Source organism: Mangifera indica, chromosome 6 (genome assembly GCF_011075055.1).
Source record: "Mangifera indica cultivar Alphonso chromosome 6, CATAS_Mindica_2.1, whole genome shotgun sequence".
NCBI classification, from domain to species: Eukaryota; Viridiplantae; Streptophyta; class Magnoliopsida; order Sapindales; family Anacardiaceae; genus Mangifera; species Mangifera indica.
The window spans coordinates 18,430,091-18,445,712 of NC_058142.1; the positions used below are offsets into that span (position 1 = coordinate 18,430,091).

The window sequence follows — 15,622 nt, forward strand, 5'->3', positions numbered from 1 at the left end:
TTTAGTCTTAATTCACTTTTAATGATATAACTGAGATTTTCTATTATAACTATTTTCGAATTGAAAATTATTTCATTCATGATCTTATCCATATTCATGATAACTACTTCTGGTAATTGTATTTATATTAAAAAATGATGCAATAGTTGTGATTGCATTCCCACCAATTTTTCCAAATTGCCTCTCCCGTGGTGGAAAAATCCACCAATTATACAACAAAAATTAAATTATCAAAACACCGAATTCCACATTAGGATTTGACCATACAAAAATTCAAAAAAATAAAAGAAGGATAGAAATTGCATATGGGATAGCAATACACCATCACTTTTTTTTTTTTTAAAAAAATTAAAGAGCTTTGTTTTTTTAATTAAAAAAAATTAAGCTGTCAAATCTTCATATTAAAGAAGTCAAGTTTTTATATGGGTCAACATGGGCGGCATACATTTTATAATATTGGAGTGAATTTCATGATTGCACCCAAGGTTTGGTCTGAAAACATTTTTCGCTTTTTAAATGTATAAATCACATTTTCTTAACCTAAAATCTAACTTGATTAAAGAAAAAATATTTTGCCATAATGTTTGAAAGTAAAATTATCATATCATACTAAAATTAAAAAAATATCATATTACTCATTTAAGATATTAAATTTACATTAATACCCTCTTTTTATGTACTATCACAACTATTGCTATCGAGTTTTTGTCACTCATATCTTAGTAAGCCACCACAATCCGACATACTCTCAAGGTTGCAAGCCTCCCTCTTTCTTGCATCTATCATTACCTTCCTCTTTATCGCATGCCTAATCGAACCTCACCACCCTCTCTCCCACACCCACCACCTCTCCCTTCTCTCTCGCCATGTTCTTAGCTTTCAGTATCCCAATTTGCTAACACATCTGCTTTCGACAACCCAATCCTCTAGCCCTTATTAACCTACAAATTGCATTAGACCGAATCTTTGTGCTTGCCAATGACCCACTCCAACTATTCTATTAGTTTCAATGGGTGTGAACAAAATCTTTCTATCATTAGTGAAGTCTCCATGTGCGGTCACTAATGTGCATCATTTGCAAGGCCCAAGAAATAGTTGATGGGTTATGGTTGTTTGGAGTTACAACTAAGGTTTCCAAAATTATAAAGACTATATAATAAGTTTTCAAACCTGTAAAATAGTTAAATAATATATTTAAAATTTTAAGACGAGATAACTAAAAAAGTTATTTTTATTTTTTAGATGTTTAAATTACTAAGTTTTTAGTTAAGATTAAGAAGAAAAAGGGGAAATTAAAAAAAAACAAAAAGGTTTCTAGACCAAACTTTGGATGGGAATATCTCATTCACCCCAAATTTTATTATTAAATTATCTGGCCCCACAAGACACGCCTTTGTAAATATAGCCTTCCGATTAGTATTTAATAAGCAAAGTTTACAAGGTTCTCATCAGCGTAAGGAGGTAGCTGGACTGCAAGAATTCAAGGCTCAAGATCAGACATCTGCTTGCAGCGATGAGTGCAAGTTAGTAAACTATCATATGCCTTTTCTCACTATTGTTTTCCTTGATATAATTGCTCAACTTTAAGGCTTACAAGAGGCTGTTTTTGAGCATAGATTTCTGTTTTATCTCATATCTTTAATATCATGGATGGATTCATTGTGTTGGGTTGTCACAAACAGTTGGAATATGGGTTAGGTGTTAGTCTATGGAGTGTGATGGAAAGTTTCACTCTTTAAGTTAACTTTTGAGATGAGATAGACCTAATTACACTTAGTTCTAATATTGTAGTCAGGTTACAACAACTTTAACAAGAGTCTTCGAAATGATAGTTGACATGAAAGTTCAATCAGTAACTTGTTATACCTTTAAATGGTTGGTTGTGATGGCTTTCAAACTGATGGCCCATGTGTTGAATGGAAATCATTGAGCTAACTTTTGGGAAAATCCGTTAAGTGTTGAGAGTAACCAGTAGACGTGAAGATCCAACCGGTAACTCGTTGCGTCTTTACATTATTAGTTATAGCCCAAATGGGTGAGGGGAAGTCCGTGAGCTAGTTTTAGGGGAAGTGTTTGAGTGTCAGAAGTTACCAATTAACGTGAATGTCCAGTCAATAGTCGTTACGCCCACGGACGATTGATTGTTATGAGTGTTAGAATAATGCCCCGATTTGTGAGGGAAAGTCCTTGAGCCACCTTTTTAGGATAGGAGATACTCAATAACACCTTTTTGATTTTGTCTGAACAATTACTTGAAACTTTGCGTTAGTTTATTTGTTTAAAATGAATATTACTTGGTCTTTAATCTAGTGTTTTTTATTCTTACTCTACAGATTTGACTAAAATCAAAGAGCTTGAGGCAAAGATAAGAAAAAAGGATAAGGAAATTAAGGAGCTTAATGACAAGGTGATTTGGCAAGACGGGAAAATTAAGCGGCTAGAAGGGAGGTTAGCTCGGAGGAAGAGTGAAGTTGACAAGATTTCAAACAAGCTAACTCAGAAGACTATGGAATTTGACAAGCTCAGGAATCAGCTTGGTGGAGTTATGAAAAGCTTGTCCTCAATTATAAATGGAGGACATTAAGAACCCAATGCTAATAAAATTAATAAAGTCTGCAAAAGCTTGCCTTGCATTATATTCAATAAGAATTTGGTTCTTGGATTCATAAATATTAATTTACTGCAATCGATATCATTTTATTTTGAGTCATGTTCCACAAATGTACACAAATTTGTCATGAAACAAAAGGAAAAATGAACAGTACAATCATAAATTCTCCAAACAATAACACAAGATGTTTTGAAAATATTCAATACAAAGAAATCACAGACGGAAGAAGAAAATTTACGCCCTTGGGATGCTTTGAGTGGCAAGTGTGTCGTGTTAAGTACGAGAATACCAGAATAAGAGTTCGAAATCTACGTCAGTCTGTCTAACCACCACTAAAACCAAATTGCCTTATTTACTTAGTCATCGTCCACTCATATTATGAAAACCATGCTCAAATGCCTATTATTAAACCGAAAAAAAAATTTAATTAGAAATTTCACTTTTCATGATCACCGTTTCCATTTTCTCAGTCCACCACTTAGCTGAAGCTTCAAGGTTGAAACTTTCTGCAGAAAAAAATGGAACTATAGGAAAAGTAAAGGTGCTGTCTTGGGCCTTTTTTTTAATTTCTGTTTTCCATTCGGCTTAAGAATTGTGTTCTGTTGTTGTTTCTTTGTTTTTCCGTATATCCAGATGGAGGATTAAGGTTTCATTTTTGTTTTTTCGGTGTTTATATATGAGCTGAAATAGTTTTATGTGTTTTTAGGGTTTAAGTTTTGAGTTTTGCTTGTAATTTGAGCTTGATTAATGATTGGTTTATTGAAAGAGCTTAATTTGCTTGTAATGAATAAGTTCAAAACACATCGTTTCATTAATCATATTGAAATGAAAAAAAGGTGATGGCTTATTGCAGAAGATGTTTGTCTCTCTCTAAAACTTGTGTTCTCTGACTAAAAGGGGATCTAGGGCTGTGATGTGCTGCTCCAATCAGGCATGATTTTAACGATGATGATGCGATTGTCGAGATAGTTATTAACAAGAAAATTAATAGTGAGTTTTGATGGGGGTATCATTTTCAATTAATAATCAGATGGTTTAGATTACTTTTGCTAGTTGTAGTTAGTTGTAATTTGGTGTATAAAAGATGTAATTTGTCATAATTATTGTATTTTTTTTTTTGAGACTATTGAATGAAGCTTGAGGTATTATTCAATTTTCTTCTCTCTGTGTTGTCTTGAGTGCTTATAGTGATGAAAATAGTTTTATTTTTAAGGTTCTTGGTGTTTGATAGTTAATTCTGTTTTCTCTGTGATTCTGATTACTTAAAGTGACTTAATAGATTCTTAGGGAAGTTTTTGTTGGTATATGTGTTGCTGGAGGTGTTGAATTAGGTCCTTGGGATCCTTGTTACAAAGAATTATAATTATATCTGTTTCACACCTTCAAAGTAAAATTTTTTCTATAAAAAAATTTTAGAGTTCAGTACTTTAATAAAAATATTGGTCTTTTCAATAAAACAAAAAAGTGATATTCCATTTGTAATGATATATCAGGAAATTGCCTGAAGATGAGTTTAACTTGGAGATTGAAACCGACAAGTAGTAAAAAGTTGAGAAATCAGAAAGGAGAATGGCAATGGAAATTCATGAATATAGCAGGTATTATGTGGGGGCAGTGGAATGTGAAAGTAATAGGAGAGGAGAGGAGAGGAGAGGAGAGGAGAGCCATGCAATTTGACAAAGAGCTTACGTTACGTGAGCCCCGGGAATAAGCAAATAGTTTTTATGTATTTTGCTTTTCCAATTTAGTATTTAAATGATCGTTATTATGTGATTAAATATTATTTTTTTAATTTAAAATTATATAATGAGATATTATTTGAATATTTAATTAAATATTTAAAATTCTATATACATAATTTTATTAAATTTTTTATTTATAAAATAAAAGAGGAAATTTATGTAAATGACTTAGAAGTTAGACTCCTGTAAAAAGTGATATTATCATGATAAATTGGTAATAGAAAATTGTACTGACAGCTAGAATTTTATTGTGATGGAAAGTGAAGAATTGTGTCCTCCTATGAGCTAATTGTTTTCAAATCGTGACACATGATATTATGAAAAGTGATTTCATGATAATAAAAATTTGTATTTGCATATTCATTAATTGTAAGAAACGTTAATAACTTATAAGAGTTCGTCTTCTTATTTTATAGACTAAAGGTCTTCCTTTTATATTGTATAAAAGATGAACTCTTATAAGTTATGAATGTTTCTTACAATCATGAATCGTCTCTTTATTTAAAATCTTTTCCTATGGATGACACAAGAAATATATGGGTGAAAAATTGATTTTAAAATCAATTATCAAATCATTTCTTATAATAAAAAATAAATGGTTGAAAAAAGGTTATATAATTTATATGGGTGGATTATTTGCTTTTGAAGAGATTATACTTGGAAAATAAGATGGTGGAACATTGATTTTCAAATTCTATTTAGAAGATAAAATATGGTATTTTTTTTATATAAATTTACACATTGTCCATATAGTATCTTTTATTATTATTATTATTATTATTATTATTATTAATAAAGAAAACGTTATTATTATTTTTAATAGTTATTGAAAAAAAATTACATTAAGTAAATTAAAGAGACAACATCCTTATAAAACTCTTCCAAACACATAAGTTTTGGTCAATGGTTGTTGAGGTGGTGGAGCCTTTTGGGATTCCAAATTTTAACTCATAATGAAATCCATTTCTCACACGTTTAGATAATGGCCGTTGATTAGGAGTATTTCACATAATTTTAGGAAGAAAATAGCTTAAATTTTAGATATTTATAAATATAATGCATCTATAGAAACTTTAGAAGTCTACATTGACTCAAAGTCTACATTGACCCAAAGTCTTTAAAACAAAGACAAAACATGAATTGAACATGTACAAACTTCCAATAAATTACAAAGATCAATTTGTTTCAAGAAAATGATACATTAATTTAGACTCTAAATTAATTGAAAAAATTAATAAAATATAACTTTAATCAATACAAGCAAAATCCTATGAAATTATAATATGTTTTTATTGATTAACCGTGGTTGGATCTTAAATATTATTATTAAATACCCAAGTGATGTTTCTATGGAAAAAGAAATTAATTAATTGTAAATAACCTATGTAGTTGTCAAACATTGCATGAACTAGGAAAATAAAGTTTAGAAAAAATAAAGTTAATAGTTGCTTAAGTCAACATATATAGACAAGATGCATGACTTGAGTCAATTAGAATTTAATGTCCAAAATGTGTTTGCTACTTTTAAATTAGATAACAAATTAATTATAAATTACAATAATTAAGTAGTAAGTTTTAAATTCCTTATTCATTAGTAATGAAATTGAGTCATATTTATTAAAAATAATTTTTCATATGCAAATTAATTATACAAACAATTTCTCATAAATTGATGCGAAAATTTCTGCATACTTTTTCGTTTGCATGTATAATATTATTCATCTATTAGTAGTTTTATTTTTTACCAAATGATTCAATTCGGTGACCAAAAAAATTGCTGATTTTAAATTTAAAAAAAAAAGATTTTATTGTTGGAAAAGAGTCTACATCTTATTCAGAAGAAAAGAACAAGACAAAGGCCATATATTTCTTATGTATTTAATGGATGACATATATTCCAATTTTTTATTGGTTTGAGTAAAATCATGGGTGTGAGTAAGATCATAGATAAAATAATTTTCGATTTGAAGATAGTTATAATATAAAATTTCAATCATAACACTAGAAGTAGACTAAGATTAAAACGAAATAAAGAATAATGAAGAGTAAACACCTATGGAGTTTGAAAAACTCAAAGTCTCATCTATGAGCCAACTGGGGTTAAAATTTTCTGTTAGAGGCAAAGGTAAAATCTTTGTTTTACTAATAATATTAAAAAATATTTCTCATAAGTTTTTAAAACTAACAATTTCATTCATATTTAAAAGTTTTTTAACTTTGAAAAGTCACATTTCCCCCCCCCCCCCCAAACCTAGGGTTTTGTTCTTCTTCTCTTTGATCACTATCTCCGGAGCTGACGACCTTCTCTCTCTACTGTAAATCATCAAAAATTTAATTCTTATGGATGCTTAGTATAGATCCATCCAATGTTTATGTGTACTAAAAGTACACAACCAATTATATTTATAACCATATCTATTGTTTTGTGGTTTACTCCACATCATTCTTGATTTTGTTTCAGTCTTAGTCCACTTCTAGTGATATGACTGAGATTTTCTATTAAAACTATTTTCAAATCGAAAATTATTTAATCCATAATCTTACTCACACCCATGATAACTATTTCTAGTAGTTGCATTTACTTCAGAGAACGATGCAATATTTGTGGGGCAAGTTTGATGGTTTTTTATTATAAAAAAAATATTAATTCAGAATTTTTTTTCATGATATTATTACTATATAAGCATATTATTATAAAAAAAAAAGTGGAGAATATTTTCTCTTTCACATTATCTCAATCAGAAAAAATTTTGAACATCATATAACTGTATTAAATTACAGAGTCATTGGGAATATTATTAAATATAATGTGCAACTTTATCTTTTAAATTTCTTCACAAATTTAATGGATTTATCATCATACCCATATATTCGGCTCGTAATCCTTCAAGGATGTTATGTCAAAAAATAGTACTCTTGCATTTGTTCTTCTGAGACATTCTATTTAATCAATTTTTCAAGGCTCATATATTTAAGGTGAAGAGTCATGTAAAAAGCTCATTTAATATCATCCATCTAATTTTAGGAATTTCAGATTCAAATATTATCATATTTATAAAACTTCTAGTTTTGTAGACAATATATATGAGTTAATCTTTGAAACTTTCAACTTAAATATTATCTCACATTTACAAAATAACTGATTTTATAGAAAAAAATATTAGGATTAATTTCTGAAAACTTTAGGTTCATTTACAAAACTTCTGGTTTTATAATTAGTATTCAGAATATTATAATAAGTATTTTGATTATATTTTAGACTTTAAATCTATATTTTTTATAATTTATACAAACTTTAGATTGTAAATATAATATAATTATTATAAAATAAATAATTTGATAAAACTTAGGACTTGAGACCCATTTATGCATATAAGTTACAAATGAAGAGAGGAGAAAATATTTATACTAGTTTTTGCCACCTCCATTTAATGAGATAAAGCAATTTTCCAAAGCCATTTAATGCAAGCCACCCAAAGTCAATATTGCCCGCTCAAATGGCTCATTTCTTTGCTGGGTAGAAAATTACATTCACATGTGGGAAGTCACCAAATCATTGAATGCATTCCCACCAATTTTTCCAAATTGCGTCTCACGTGGTGGAAAAATCCACCATATGTACAAACAAAATTAAATTATCGAAACACCTAATTCCACGTTAGGATTTGACCATAAAAAAATTCAAAAAAATAGAAGGACAGAAATTGCATATGGGATAACAATACACCATCACTTTTTTTTTTTTTTTTAAATTGAAGAGCTTTGTTTTTTTTTTTATAAAAAAAATTAAGCCGTCAAATCTTCGTATTAAAGAAGTCAAATTTTCATATCTTCTTATTAAAGAGCATATGGGTCAACATGTGCTGCATACATTTAATAATATTGGAGTGAATATCCTTTTTGCACCCAAGGTTTGGTCTCAGAACATTTTTCACTTTTTAAATGTAGAAATCACATTTTTTTTAACCTAAAATCTAACTTGATTAAAAATAAATATTTCACCACAATGTTTGGAAGTAAAATTATCATATCATACTAAAATTTAAAAAATATCATATTACTCATTTAAGATATTAAATTTATATTAATACTCTCTTTTACATTCTATCACAATTATTGTTATCGAGTTTTTGTCACTCTTATTTTAGTAAGCCACCACACATTGACAAACTCTTAAGGTTGTAAGCCTTTCTCTTTCTTGCATCTGTCATTACCTTCCTCTTTATCGCACGCCTAATCGAGCCTTACCACCCTCTCTCCCACACTCACCACCTCTTGTGAACTCCTGTGAAAACCTTGGTGTTCAAAACGGAATTGAGTGAAAGTTCAGGTTCACGGTGGGATATCAAACTCAACTTATAGCAACTTTGGGCCCACTCGGAAAGTCAATTCAATGATAAGAGGTGAATTTGAATTAAATCACTTTTGAGTTTAATTTTATAGTAATATTATATGTTTAATTTTATATATAAATAATAAAATATTATTATGTAATTACATAATTTTGCATTAAAAATAAATAATATCTAATTATACAGTAATATATCATTATTTTTATATAAAATTATATATATTATTTACCTACATAATTTTATTATTAACTGTAATTTTGAGCTAAGATTAGATTTTAATCCAATCAAATTTGAATTGAGTGGTGGCCAGTTCAATAGCTTGACTTATCTGAGCTTGATTTCACATATGGTAATGTTGTTATTCATTGGTGACTTTGACGTGAGTTAGAGTACGTCTGAGTTCAAAGTGGCAAAAAATTCGAGCACCTACAGGTTTGAATTCAACTGGGGACAAAATTCTCAGATTGAAATTGACCTCAGCTTATTCCAAACAATGGAGAAAGCTTTGAATAAAAAAATATTAAATAAAATGGTCAAAGAATTGAGAAGAAGAATTGATGTGAGGAGTTATGAAGTAATTTTAAACTTTCATTCTTTAATTTTTAAAAATTCAAATATTCATTTATAAGTTAATTTTTATTAAAAATTTTAGTGAAGATTAAGAGTAAAATCGATCTTTGTTCGATGACAGTGTTTTTATTTCAGATGAAGATTGATCATTTTCATCTAAAATGAAAGGAGATGAAAGGAAGAGTGAGCAAGAGGGAGAGAGAAGGTCGAAGAGAAGAGAAAAAAAACCCAGGGGTAAAATGGATATTTTTCAAACTTGGGGTGTTAGATTTTTCAATCTGGAGAGAAAATTATGATAAAATTTTAATTTTTTAAAATATTTTTAGTAAATAACTATTTTACTCTTAACCTTAATTGAAATTTTTAACAAAAATTAACTCATGAGTGAGTATATGAATTTTTGAAAGCAGACATGTGAGTGTTTGAAATTAGGCTAGAGAACTATTTTCTACCTAAGTTTGGATGTGTTTCCAAAGTCACACCTGCGAAGTTTGAAAAACCCAAAGTCCCACCTATGAGCCAACTATGGTTAAAATTTTCTTTTAGAGATATGAGTAAAATCATCATTTTATTAATAATATTAAAAAATAAAATTCATTATATTTCTCTCAAGTTTTAAAAACTAATAATTTCACTCATACTTAAAGTTTTCTAACTTTAAAAAGTCATATTTCCCCCTCTAAACCTTGGGTTTTTTCTTCTCCTCTTTGCTCACTATGTCTAACACTAACAATCTCTTCTCTCCACCCTAAAATGCTGAACAGTGCCTCCCTTCTTTAGATCTCTTCATCTCCGACGAAGAGATCAATCTCTTCATTGAGAAGAAGAGATCTCTAGATCTCTTTGTCGTAGATGAAAATAGTCTTGGCCACAATTCATGAATCATTGATTTCGATTCGGAATTGTTGGTTCATGGTTCAAAAAAATAAAAACCTTGAATCGGAATCATTACAGGACGGTTTATAATCGGTTCATAACCGACATTGAATTGAGGGTTTCAATTCATGGCCCTAGTTCAAAACCAACATTGAACTGTTTTTTATTTTGCCGCAATGTTTGAAAGTAAAATTATCATATCATATTAAAATTAAAAAAAATATCATATTACTTATTTAAGATACAAAATTTTATTAGTACCCTCTTTTATGCATTACCATACCTATTGTTATCGCGTTTCTGCGATTCTTACCTTAGTAAGTTCTACCACTTTTACCTTAGTAACCACCCAACACTGACACATTCTCAAAGTTGCAAGCCTCCCTCCTTGCATTTGTCATCACCTTTCTCTCTATCGTATGCCTAATTGACCTTCACAACCCTCTCTCCCTTCTCTCTTGCCATGTTCTTAGATTTCAGTATCCCAATCCATTAACTCATTTGCTTTCGACGACCCAATCTTGTAGCTCTTATTCACCTGCAAATTGCATTAGACCGAATCTTTGTGCTTGCCAATGACCTACTCCAACTATTTTGTTAGTTTCAATGGATGTGGACAAGATCTTTCTACCGTTAGTGAAGTCTCCATGTGTGGCCATTGATATGCATCATTTGCAAGGACCAAGAAATAGTTGATGGGCTATGGTTGTTTAGAGTTACAATAAGGTTTCCAAAATTACAATGACTCAATAATAAACTTCCGAACGAGTTAAACTAATATATTTAAAACTTTAAGACAAGATAAGTAAAAAGTTATTTTTATTTTTTGGGATGTTTAAATTACTTAGTTGTTAGTTAAGATTTAGAAGAGAATTTGTGATTTATACATTCAGAAATTATAAAAAAAAAAAAGTTTTTAGACCAAACTTTGGATGGGAAAATGTGATTCACCCCAAATTTTATTATAAAATATCTAGGCCCCCAAGACACGTCTTTGTATATATAGGCTTCCGATTAGTATTTGATAAGCAAATGTTACAAGGATTCTCATCAGCCTAAGGAGGTAGCCGGACTGCCAGAATTCAAGGCTCAAGATCAAACAGATCCGCTTGCAGCGATGAATACAAGTTAGTAATCTATCATATGCCTTTTCTCACTACTGTTTTCCTTGATATAATTGCTCAACTTTAAGGCTTACAATGGGTTGTTTTTGAGCATAGATTTCTGTTTTATCTCATACCTTTAATATCATAGATGGATTCATTGTGTTGGGCTGTCACAAACAGTTGGAATATGGGTTAGGTGTTTAGAGTATGGCGGAAAGTTTCACTCTTTGAGTTAACTTTTTAGATGAGATAGACCTAATTACTCTTAATTCTATTATTATAGTCAAGTTACAACAACTCTTAACAAAAGTCTTCGAAGTAAAGATTGACATGAAAGTCCAATTGGTAATTTGCTATGCGTTTGAATGGCTGGTTGTGATGATTTTCGAATTGATAGCCCATGTGTTGAATGGAAGTCATTGAGCTAAGTTTTGGGAAAGTCCTTAAGGGTTGGAAGTAACCAGTAGACGGGAAGGTCCAACCAATAACTCTATGCGCCTTTACATAATTAGTTAAAGCTCGATGTGTGAGGGAAAGTCTTTGAGCTAGTTTTAGGGGAAGTGTTTGAGTGTCAGAAGTTACTAATTAACGTGAATGTCAAGCTAATGGTTGTTACGCCTATGGACAATTGATTGATTGTGAGGCGTGTTAGAATAATGCCCCGATTTGTGAGGGAAAGTCCTTGAGCCAGCCTTTTAGGATAGGAGATACTCAATAACAGCTTTTTGATCTTGTCTGAACAATTACTTGAAACTTTGTGTTAGTTTCTGTGTTTAAAATGAATATTACTTGGTGTTTAATCTAGTGTTTTTTATTCTTAATCTACAGATTCGCGTAAAATGAGTAAGGCAAGCATAACAGCCATGGATAAGGAAAATGAGCTGGTTAGAGATACGGTGACTCTGCGAGATGAAGAAATTAAGCTGCAAAACGAAGAAATTAAGCTGCTGAAGGAGAGGGTGGCTCTGCGAGACAGTGAAATTAAGCAGCTCAATCAGAGGGTGGCTGGACAAGATGGTGAAAATAAGCAGCTCAATCAGAGGGTGGCTCGACAAGATGGTGAAATTAAGCAGCTCAAAGAGAGGGCGACTCGGTGCGGTTTGTTCTGCTGTTGACTGCTTATATTATGCTCCAGCTTGTGGCTTCTGATACTGTAATATCATTGCTTTTTTTAAATCGAAACTGGAGGGTTCGCATTTGTTAGTATTTAAGGTTGTATTTTGAAGCTTCATTTCGGTTTCTTAGATTGCCAAATCAGTCTAGTGGTGGAGAATCTGTGTCTTCTAAGACTGAAGATCTTAAAGATACAAATTTTAGGATGAATTATGAATGTTCTGTCAAAATCTGTTCTATAATTGAAGGTTTTCTTTTTGTTTATGGTTGATTCATTGTATGGATGACATTAGAGAATACTTTTCACAACATAATATGTAATTTTGGAATTTTCTGTTTAGCTTGCAGAAGATGTTTGCCTCTGAGTGTTAATTGACAACACAAAGACACTAGTTGAAATGATCCTGCTTGCAATGTCCCACACGCTTGGGAAGGAATGTGAATACTAGTTAAATAATGGGAAATTATTAAAAATAGGCAAAATTAAAGGGGTCTAAGCGAAATTGCCCAAAAAATCTAGGTTTAAGCAAAAATGCCCAGGTTTTGTGAAATGACGAAACTGCCCCCATATATAAACACAGCAAATTTTCACTGTACAATTCAAAAAAAACCCCATCTCCCACGGCAATCCCATGGCGAACGTCATTTCGGCCGATTTTCTTGCTTTCCGGCAACCGACAATGACAAATAAGGTTAGTATATCTCCCGTAATCCTTTTTGGATCAAGTTATTGCTGATATTATTGAGATTTGATTGAGAATTTTGGGTTTGAAATTTTAGGGTTTACAGTTTGAACAATGCTTAAAATGTTTCGATTTTTGGTTGTTTTCGTTGAATTGATTGAGGGGTTTATGTTATACAATGTGTAGATTTGATTTATGTGAAAATCGGAGGTCGAAACGATCAAAATTTGGCCGAAAATGGCTGCCGAATGGATCGGCAGTCTTGCTGTGGGAACAGCGTTTCCCACGGCAAGACGATTTATCCCATGGCAACTGCATGGACAATGGGTTTTGGGGGGGGTAAACTGGCTTTTTTAAAACATTGGGGTGTCGGGGAAATCCTTAGCCCACGTTGGGTTTTTATGAAATTTCGCACGTTGTCGTGGGAAAAGCAAAATTACGAAACTGCCCCCTTATAAGCACAGCAAAATTTCCCACAGCAAATTGCGTTTTCACTGTGCATTTCCACGAAAATTCCAAAAGCTTTCCCCCTCCCACGTCAATCCCACGGCGAAGGTCATTTCCGTCGATTTTCTTGCTTTCCGGCAACCGAAAATGGCAAAGAAGGTTAGTATATCTCCCGTCATCTTGTTTGGATCAAGTTATTGCTGATATAATTGAGATTTGATTGAGAATTTTGGGTTTGAAATTTTAGGGTTTACGGTTTGAACAATGCTTAAAATGTTTCGATTTTTGGTTGTTTTGGTTGAATTGATTGAGGGGTTTTATGTTAATCAATGTCTAGCTTAGATGTATGTGAAAATCGGAGGTCAAAACGACCAAAATTTGGTCGAAATTGGCTGCCAAATGGATCGGCAGTCTTGCCGTGGGAACGGCGTTTCCCACGGCAAGACGAATTTTCCCACGGCAGCGTATTTTGCATGCTTAGTTGGGGGGTAAAGTGGGTTTTTTAAAATGTTAGGGAGCCGGATGAGATTCATTACGACACAGCGGTTTTTTTGGAAATTTGTCATATAACAGTGGATCTTTTTAATTAAAGAATTTTCATGAGGGGTTAAATTGAGATTTTTCTTATTTACGGTTTCTGATCGTGTTGTTTTCAAATTTTATATCCGTTTTTGCTGTTTTAGGGTTTTGTATATGTATTTTTAAAATTTTAAATTCGAGTTTTTGAATTTCGGTGCTTTTTGACACAACTTACGATGTAACGACGTAATTTCAACTTGATATTTTGATTTTTTCGTTTATAAGATATATCGATTTGTTTTTTTTTAATTTTTCAAATGATTTTTCGGTTGGCGACATTCATAGGTATTTCAACGTATAGAATTCGAATTTCAGTTACGTTTTTCCGAATTTCACCATTTTAGGATATATCGATTCGTATTTTCAAGATTTCCGAACGATTTTCCGAGTATCGTCACTTTAAGGTATTTCAACGTATAGAATTCGAATTTCAGTTCCTTTTTTTCGAATTTCACCATTTTAGGGTATATCGATTCGTATTTTCAAGATCTCCGAACGATTTTCCGAGTATCGTCACTTTAAGGTATTTCAACGTATATAATTCGAATTTCAGTTCTGTTTTTTCTGAATTTCACTATTTTAGGATATATCGATTCGTATTTTCAAGATTTCCAAACGATTTTTCGAGTATCGTCACTTTAAGGTATTTCAACGTATAGAATTCGAATTTCAGTTCCGTTTTTTCGAATTTCACCATTTTAGGATATATCGATTCGTATTTTCAAGATCTTCGAACGATTTTCTGAGTATTGTCACTTTAAGGTATTTCAACGTATAGAATTCGAATTTCAGTTCTGTTTTTTCAAATTTCACCATTTTAGGGTATATCGATTCGTATTTTCAAGATCTCCGAACAATTTTCCGAGTATCGTCACTTTAAGGTATTTCAACGTATATAATTCGAATTTCAGTTCCGTTTTTCTGAATTTCACCATTTTAGGATATATCGATTCGTATTTTCAAGATTTCCGAACTATTTTCCGAGTATCGTCACTTTAAGGTATTTCAACGTATAGAATTCGAATTTCAGTTTCATTTTTTTGAATTTCACCATTTTATGATATATTGAATTTCACCAACGACAATGGCATGCTTGCACGGAATACGTGAAAGCTAAAACTTTCTACACGTGCAAGAGATGTCACCAAAGTCCACAATACCCATGAATCCACCAAATCCAACAACCTGATACCGAGTAGGTGTAATCGGTCGAACCTCCAGACTTGCAGACTTTGAAAGGCGATTGCTGATCTTCTCTTCTGCCCAAGGGGTGAGGAAGTTATGACATTCACCTGTAATTCGAAAAAAATATTAAGAATACATTTGGTAATATGATTAACAAAGTGGAAAAAAGTATATGAGACAACTTTTAATTAAGATCAATTTGATACTTACTTGCATGGGTTCTCCTCTCATAAAACCATCGTTGCATGGTACCATGAATAAACTCCAAAAGCATGGTTATAGGTAGGCCCCGAGCGTGTCTGACAAGGGCATTAAATGACTCAGCAATATTTGTGGTCATGATGTTGTATCGATATCC

The 15,622-nt window shown here is 31.4% G+C and overlaps 1 protein-coding gene across 1 annotated transcript; it reads left to right on the forward strand.

The window, feature by feature from the left end:
* The first annotated feature begins 11,121 nt into the window (after positions 1–11,121).
* LOC123219308 (myocardial zonula adherens protein-like) lies at positions 11,122–12,634 on the forward strand. Its single transcript, XM_044641190.1, has 2 exons — positions 11,122–11,278; positions 12,086–12,634. The coding sequence occupies exons 1-2, from the start codon at positions 11,269–11,271 to the stop codon at positions 12,370–12,372; spliced, it is 297 nt and encodes a 98-aa protein (XP_044497125.1). The 5' UTR covers positions 11,122–11,268; the 3' UTR covers positions 12,373–12,634.
* Positions 12,635–15,622: the final 2,988 nt, after the last annotated feature.